The sequence below is a fragment of the Ornithorhynchus anatinus genome, chromosome 8 (assembly GCF_004115215.2).
Source record: "Ornithorhynchus anatinus isolate Pmale09 chromosome 8, mOrnAna1.pri.v4, whole genome shotgun sequence".
Classification (NCBI taxonomy): domain Eukaryota; kingdom Metazoa; phylum Chordata; class Mammalia; order Monotremata; family Ornithorhynchidae; genus Ornithorhynchus; species Ornithorhynchus anatinus.
The window spans coordinates 19,183,203-19,192,296 of NC_041735.1; the positions used below are offsets into that span (position 1 = coordinate 19,183,203).

General features: G+C 41.5%; 1 protein-coding gene across 1 annotated transcript in view; it reads right to left on the reverse strand.

Annotated features, from left to right (window-relative positions):
• Positions 1–2,235, reverse strand: part of LOC100075357 (peroxidasin-like) — a 68,001-nt gene extending 65,766 nt beyond the window's left edge. The window contains 2 exon segments of the mRNA XM_029070674.1: positions 1,836–1,894; positions 2,193–2,235. Of these exon segments, the coding sequence (XP_028926507.1) occupies positions 1,836–1,894; positions 2,193–2,235 (102 nt within the window).
• Between the last annotated feature and the right edge of the window lie 6,859 nt (positions 2,236–9,094).

Genomic DNA, 9,094 nt, shown 5'->3' on the forward strand with positions numbered 1-9,094 from the left:
TTGCACACAAGCGTTCAGTAAGTGCTACCGATCGACTGATGGAGGGGGACGGGAGTGCCAGACCAGAGGGAGGATATTCAATAGTATTTACTGAGCGCTTTCTATGTGCAGAGCACTGTACTAAGTGCTTGGAATGTACAATTCGGCAACAGATAGAGACAATCCCTACTCATTGACGGGCTTACAGTCTAATCGGGGCTCGATGAGCAAGGGATCAGCCACGAGAAAGAAGAGATTCAGATCATAATCATGGTACTTGTTAAGCACTTAGGATGTTCCAAGCACCGTTCTAAGTGCTGGGGTAGATATAAGGTAATCAGGTAGGACACAGTCCCTGTCCCGCATGGGACTGACACTCTTAATCCCCACTTTATAGATGAGGTGATTGAGAAACAGAGAAGTTGAGTGACTTGCCCAAGGTCACACAGCAGACATGTGGCTGAGCCAGGATTAGAAACCTAGTCCTTCTGACTCCCAGGCCCATGCTCTATCCACTAAGCCACGCTGCTTCTCAGTACAATAAGATACAATAAGTAGGTTGGTATTAGAGGAGCAAAGTGTGCGGGCCAGGATGTAGTGGAAAAGGAGTGAGATTACGTAGGAGGGGGAGAGCTGAGTGAGTTCCTTAAAGCCAAAGGATATGGAAGTCATGTTCTTGCTGGGGCAGGAAGTGCTTCAAACGAGAAGGCAGGCAAGAGTGTAGCACATTGAAAAGTGCACGCAATAATTTTATAACACAAAACATTCCAAGGAGGAAGGCCAACACAACACATGCTTATGTTACAGAACACTTTGAATGACAAAGGTTATTTACAAATGAGCCCAATGGGAGGTCAGCAGTCAAATAAAGCAGAAAGAACTCTGGAAATTTGAATTATATTAAAGAGGGAGGTCAGATGGCTAATCCCCCCTAAAATTCTTCTCCCTCCCAAATCTAACACTTCTGAAACATAAAATAAAAATTAGTGGAATTTTTCAGACACGTTTCCTACTAATTGACACCAGTCCCGGGCCAAGAACTTAGACCTATAGGTGCGAGGCCTGGGTTAAATCAGGAGGTGAGGCAGTGGGACTTTTTCAATAAAAGTAGAGAAACCCAGACCCACCGTCTCTGGATCGTTTTTCACAAGTTGGCTCTCTAACGTCCCTCAGCTCATAGTCGCAGGCTGAAGCGCGGTGAGATTGGGGGAAAGCGGGTAGTCAAAAAGGATCTCTGTACCCATAGGAGGATTGTACGTGAGAAACGGCCCAACTGCGACCAGCAAGTCAGGTGATGCTCTTCTTCACTTTCAGTTTATCATTCACTCTTTCCCCTAGGCGGGCGCAGACCGCAACGTGTCCGACCCCAGCCCTTTTTGGAGATTAGGGCCCTCGCCCACAGGGAGCCACGGAGGAGTGAGGCACACTAGCCTTATTCCCCAGTCCCTGCCTCAGCCATCTCTTGGCCATCGTCGCCACCACCCAACTCTGCTGTCCGCCACTGGCCCCTCACCACTTCCCCTGCCCTGCTCACTGTCAGGCTTTTTAAACCAGAGCTCCTTGGCCATTTTGTATTTTTCCATCTGTGACTCTTCAGTTCATGAGGCTTGACCACTCCCCTCACTAGACTTTTCCTTTCACTAGGGAGACGATCATCACTAGGGTTGGAGTGTATTGCACCTGGGCTGCCCCCTGAATGGGAGATAATCAGTAGTCTTTCCGGGTTGAGAAAACGTAGCATATCTGCGCCTTCGCTTCTGCTACCCAACAATTTAAGTAGCTAAGTGACAGCTATTGCCTGATTTTCTAGGGAACCTTTCTGCCCAGAGAATGGCTGTTTGGTTTCTGGCGGATACCTGGGTCACCGAGTGGAAATGAGCGATTTGGTTGGGGTCTAGAAGGGTCGAGACGAACACTGAAACGAAAGCGTCGTTTTCCATCCGACGGAATTTTGAAAAACATTTTTGAACTGCACCACGTCTACAGTGACATCTAGTGGACAACATCCTTGTCATTCCATACCTGGTTAGAAGTTTAAAGTCATTTTGCTTTTGCTTTTTTTTGGTCGAAGGTGATTAACTGCAGAACTGACTACGCAGATTGGGACGCCTCACTGTTCCCCACAGCTGGTTAGTGGACTGGTCATTAAAGAATATTGTTAAACTTGAATTACCGCAACCCAGCCCACACGGTTTGTTCCTTTTAACGTCAACCTGTTCGGTTTACTTCCATCTTGGCTATGGACTCCTTGCTCATGTCCCCCCTCTGGCCTGGAACTCCCTGCCCCTACATATCCAAGGAACTCCCATTCTCACCTTTAAAGTCTTCCTAAAAACCGCATCTCCTCCAAGTGCCCTCCTCGCCTACTCCATCCTTCCCCCTGTTCCCCCCGATATTGCCGATGCACTCGAAGTTGCGCCTTTTAAGAACTTACTTGATATTCCCCCTTCCCTCAGCCCCACAGTACTTGAGCATAAAATGTGTAATTTATTTTAATGTCCGCCTCCCTCTCTAGACTATAAACTCCTTGTGGGCAGGGAATGCGTGTACCAACTCTGTTGTACACTCCCAAGCAGTCAGTACAGTGCTCTACACACAGTAAGTGCTCAAATACCATTGAGATGTTACTTCAGATTGTAACGGGATACCTTTTGCGTCATAAGAGCCCTATTAAATAACACCTAAGAGGCAATCTATCAATTGTTCTACACTGTGAGCCCGTTGTTGGGTAGGGATTGTCTCTGTTGCCAAACTGTATTTTCCAAGTGCTTAGTACAGTGCTCCACACACAGTAAGCGCTCCATAAATACGATCGAACGAATGAATTGTATTTGAGTACTGTGTTCAGAGCACTGTACTAAGGAGAGTACATATAATGTAGCAGAGTGGGTAAAAGTGTTCCTCGCCCACAATCAATGGTATTTATTGAGCACTTGCGTGCAAAGCACTGTACTAAGCTCTTAGGAAAGTACACTATAACAGAGTTGGCAGATGCGATACCCACAGAGAGTTTAAAGTCAATGGGGATTAGCTTAGGGGCATTCCTCACATTGAAAATTAGGTGATTTCACCACCTAAGCTTGCATTTTGTACATATCATCTTAATTAATCCTACTTGGTTCAACATTACATACTTTCATTCATTCAACTGTATTTATTGAGCACTTACTAGAAGCAGAGCACTATACTAAGCACTTGGGAGAGTACAGTATAATAAAGAGACACATTCTCTGTGTTGTTACCAGGTATATGTTTTCCCTCTCGTTTCCATTACACAATCCAGCGGTTTACAGTCCAATGGAAATTTACCTTCTAGGGCAGTTGAGGCACAATGCATATACAGCACATATTATTTGCCTGCTTGTCTCCCCTTTCAGACTATAAGCACCTTGAGAAGTAGCTTGGAACAGTGGATAAGAGCACGGGCCTGGGCATCGGAAGGACCAGGGTTTATTACCGCTAAACGGTATCATGGGACACCGCCTGGTTTACCACCAATCCTTAATTATGAGGAGCAGTAGGGCAATCAATCAATTGTACTTACTGAGCAGAACATTGTATTACGAGCTTGGGAGAGAACAACATAACAGAGTTGGTAGACACGGTCCCTGCCCACAGTGAGCTTACTGTCCAGAGGGGCATACAGACATTAATATAAATACGTTATGGATATGCACGTAAGTGCCGTGGGGCTGAGGGAGGGGTGAATAAAGGGAGCAAATCCAAGTAAAGGTGATGCAGAAGGAAGTGGGAAAAGAGAAAATGAGGACTTACTTGGGGAAGGCCTCTTGGAGATGTGCTTTTAATAACATTTTGAAGGTGGGGAGAGTGATCATCTGTTGGATATGAAGAGGGAGGGCGTTCCAGGCCAGAGGCGGGACGTGGGCGAGAGGTCGGCAGTGGCATAGCTGAGCTTGAGGTACAGTGAGTAGATTGACATTAGATGAGTGAAGTGGACAGGTTGGGTTGAAGAAGGAAACCAGGGCGTTAAGGTAGGAGGGAGCAAGGAGATTGAGCGCTTTAAAGCCGACGGGAAGAAATTTCTGTTTGATGCAGGTGTGGACGGGCAAGCACTGGAGGTTCTTAAGGAGGGCAGGAACACGGACTGTATGGCTTTGTCGAAAAATGTTCTGGGCATCAAAGTGAAGTATGGATTGGAGGTGGGAGAGAGAGGAGGCAGGAAAGTCAAGGAGGAAGTCGATGCAGCGATCAACGTAGGACAGGATAAGAGTTTGGGTTCACGTGACAGCAGTTTGGATGGAGTGGAAAGGGGGATAGGGAGAAAGTGGATAATTGAAGCCCACGGATAATCCAAACCTTGATTTTAATCCAAAATTTCAGTGTTCGCTCTGTTACCAAAGTAGGAAAGGTGATTTGTGTCATCTCCCTTCCATCGCTCTTTGATGACAGATGTTAGCACGCCTTAACATGGCTAAAAAGGGGTATCAAGGACAGAGGATGAAAATGAGAGTAGAACTCACAAACTGGATAAGCAACACTTCAGATCTGACTCTAAAGGACTAATATAAACAATCCCAAAAGACAATTTCCTGCCCCTTTTTTGATATCCCCTCATCCCTAGTTATACTGCTCAGCGTAAAAATTATTCAATTTCCCACTTGCAGTACTTATGTAATAGCTATTTCAACACTACTATTGGAAGACCAATGCAAATTAAGAAATGTAACCTTTAGAATATATTTTAAAATAAAAAATCAAAATTACTCAGACATGTAAACTATGTTTATTGAAATAACTAACTTGTTATCCATCTTTGATCAATTCAATAAACAAATATCTTTAAACAGTTCAATCCAAAGCAACTATACCCTTCTTTTAAATTATCTATAGAAAACAACAGTGAAAGAAAAATATGTGTTAAAAAAACATAAGCATTCATTTTTTAAAAACACTAAAGTCTACAAAGAACATTAAGCAGAAGACGGGACAAGCAAATGCAAATTTTGGCAACTAGTAGTTCGGGTTAAATTCATTCTGCAGTAGATTTATTTCCAAATGAACACATTTGTTTTCCATTTCTACAAATGTTAATAAATAAGATTGAAAGTTCTCTTTTAGGGAAAGAAAATTCGAGACCCTAACTGCACCTTCAATCTATTCTATAAAATGACTGATCACTAAGTACTTTATAGGCATGTGTTTCATATATGCGATTTTATTTTCCATCAAGACTAAGACCTGTGTATTTTGCATTTAACAGCTAAATCATCAATATCAAATCTCACAGTTTGACCAGTTAAAAAAATAAGCTTGGATATATTGATAGGGATTCTTAATATGTACACCCACATCATCAGCAGCATCATTTGATATTGCCAAAAAAAAATAAATCTTTAATATATGGAGGCCCTGATCACAAAATAAAATTAGCTTTTATTTCTTCATGAGCTAGAAAAATAAGAGACACTACACCATAGCTATTCAATGGATTTGCTGGTGCCACTTTAAAAGGACAGTAGTAAAATGACAACAACTGAAGAGTCTCCCTTAGGAAGTGGGTTTTTTCCTCATTTTTCATCTGTTGTTTCTACAACAAAGTATGTTTCAGAAATTTTAGTTTCAAATAATCTCTCACCTTCATAACTGGAAAATCGTTTTCCCCACCTCATTTCCGTATCTGGAAAAAAAGCATGCTCGTTCAGTTTTCCAGACACCCCGGATCTGTGAGCACTATTCGGAAAAACTTGGAAGTTACATGCAAACTAAGGACACGAACTAAGAACGATGCATTGAAAATACGAATTTCAACCCTTAGCTGTGTTGCTCCTAGCTTGAATCAGTTGGCAATTCCCAATGCAAATACAGCATTTCTGATTTCACCTTAAATGCATAACAGTTTACTCCTACTGTACCAGCAAATATCCCTTCAAAAGTCAGCACAGGTAAAGAGCAAAACCAACCCCACCCTTTGACAGCTGGGCCTTCCCCAGCACATTGCTTACTTTTGCTACGAATGCAGTAGGTGAAGAGAGACCTCAGATCAACTCTAGGGTACATTACCAATACAGAGCACACTGTCCATTAGCGAAATGAATGACGGATGACACTGGATCTCAATAAAGAGAAACCCAAAATTGCTGACCCGATGTTGCACTAAAATTGGCAGAGTTAACATTAAAGCAAGACTGTTTAAACTGAGGAACAGCAGAGATTCAAATCAATGATTTCTCCTTGGACAGTCTGTCTTGCCAATTTAGGGAGAGGAAAATAATAATCGTGGTACTTATTAAGCACATACTATGTGTCAAGCATTGTACTGAACACTGGGGTAGGTAGAAGATGATCAGGTTTGACACTGTCCCTGTTCCACCTAGGGCTCGGAAGAGTGGCTTCAAATGGTTAGAATGGATATTACCGAGTTGCTCTGCAGCACCGTTTGAACTTCCTGAAACGGGTTAACCTTTAGATGAAATACGCATTTTAAAGTGGCACAAAAAAAACTCAATGTTAAACATTAACCACTTATTTCCTCTTACTCCTATTATTTCTCAAATGTTTCTGTAAATTACGGTGAAGCTCCTGTCAATTAAACCGTACATTTAGATAACAGAAAGAAAAGCTTTCCCTCCTTTAAAACAAACTGATTAAGGTACACTGGAGAAAACGCTTTCCGTAATAGACACACCTGGGTACTGACCGATATAGGGTACAGATTAAAATTAATCTTCCCTCAAATGAAAATTATACAGTTACAAAGGGGACAAAGATGTCATAGTGAGTTAAAAACAGTTCAACTTCTCTTGTTTTTTCTTATGGTATTTGCCAAGTTCTTATGTGCCAGGCACTGTACTAATCGCTGGGGTGGGTTGCAAGATAATCGGGCTGGACACAGTCCCTGTCCCACAGAGGGCTCACAGTCTTAATCCCCATTTTACAGACGAGGTAACTGAGGCACAGAGAAGCTTGGCTTGCCCAAAGGCACAAGGCAGGCAAGTGACGGAGCCAGGACTGAAACCCAGATCCTCTGGTGCACTTTTCACTAAGTCACGCTGCTTCTATTTGACTACATTTCCTGGAATCTCATCGCTTTAAATACAACTAAACGGAGGCCGACCCAGCTAGATTTCCCATCTAAGTTTACTGCGCTTTGATGCATGGAAGTGTGAGCTAACCACACCAGACTCCTCACCACATGCACCTTGCCCCTTCCCCTCAACCATCTACCCTGATCCATCCACTCTGCCTTGCTTTTGGTTGATCTCTCATGAATTTCCAGATCAAGTCCAAGGAGACTCTCAGGGGCATTCTTAGGTAACGATGAAATTCTGAAAACTGGCTTTACTGAGTTCTACCGAGTATCGAGCCAACCTGTGTCAGGTTAGATGTAAACGCACTATTAAACCGACACACACGTCTCACAATGGTAAGGACAATTGTCATTATTCTCATTCTCATATTCGGTGGTCAAGAAGTTAGTTAAAAACACGAATATCAACTGGCTGAGTGGAAAAATGGCTTACAGAAGACAGGATGCCGATACAATTGTGCTTAACACTACGGACTTGGATCGTTAAAGAGCCAAACTATTTTCCTGTAGTTTTGAAAAGAAAAAGTTTGTAAAAGTTTTCAAATACAGTATACAGTGCAAAGGAATTGCTAAGCTAAAATCTTTACTACATTTACTGATGTGCAGTCTGTGCACCCATGAATATGAGCTCAAAAAAAACTCACATTTCAAACGGCTTGCTTTTAACAGTTTTCGCAAACTCCAGATCAGCAAAGTTGATTTGTTACTATATACACATTTAAATTTTAACTTACAGACTTCAGATTTACACATGTGAAGTTTTGCACAGCCTATGTTCTTACTATCCTGTCAAAAACTACAGTCACATAATTTCGTAACGTAGACTAGTCAGAACACAAAAGTAAACAATGTCAGAAAAGCAGGCTGCAATATATTCAATATAGGACCTGTAGACTACACGAAAACAGTAACATATAAGTAACCGCTTAGAAGCAGGAATAAAAAAAGAACCCAAAGAACACTGTACTACAGAAGAGTGTAAGTGCTTATGCACAGGGAAATTTTTCTTTACACTCCCCCTCTATATTTATACACTAAAACTTCACTATTTCACAGTCCTATATCACATTTGCAATTTTACTACCTTTTTTTGAATTCACACAGCACAACTAGACTACGTGAAAATACAAAGCACATGGATAGTTCAGTTTTAATCATACTGTATTAAGGGAAAATGATAATCGAAATATTTTGAAGACTCTTAAAAATCTAGCAGTGTGATAAAAAAGGTAAATATGAAAAACAGATAAGCACCTTGATAGAATTATAAAAAAAGACTCGAACAGAGCCAATGGGAAAATGTTCAACTCTGTTTTCTATAATGCAAATGTAACAGATGCCTCAAATATAGTTTTGATCACATCTCTTCAAGATGTTCATGACCGCTACAATATGATATATAATAATGATATATCTGTCTACATTTGAAGACAGATATATCACTCAATGAGCCTGTGACATGATAGCCCAAATTACAGGCATTTTTCTAGGGTTGAAATCTGAAAATTAGGTATTTCAACATTAGATCGAAAGGCTCAAGGGTACACCTCGGGACCAAGTTTTCTTACGTCAATTTGAATAGGGTGATTGGGCCCAGAGTATCAAACACACCACTTCTTCAGCAACTCAAACTTCGATTAGTGAGGAAAAATGATTTAGCAGTCACCAGTAAGCAAATAGGAAAAAAATTCTGGAAATTTGAAGTCAGTCAACCACTATAATTAAACTGGATGTGTTCGACTTCAATTGGGATTTCTAAAAGAGCTCTCGGAGCCTGGCTCGGAACTCAAAGGTCCACGAGAACTCTGGGCCTGATTTTGTAAAACAGTTTTAGGATTCAGATTTATGTACATCTTTTCTAATATTTACTTTTTAAAAGTAGTAAAATACACATAAACCCTTTGGAGCAAGTCAAGGAGATGGTCTCGGGTAATTAGGCTAAATGTTATAATTTTTAAGCTACTTCCTGGACAAGCAGGGAAAACCATTTTCTTCTGGTCCCCGCCAATTTATATAAGGAAATATTTACCCTCCTTGGGCACTCTTCCCTCTTTGAAATATCAAAGC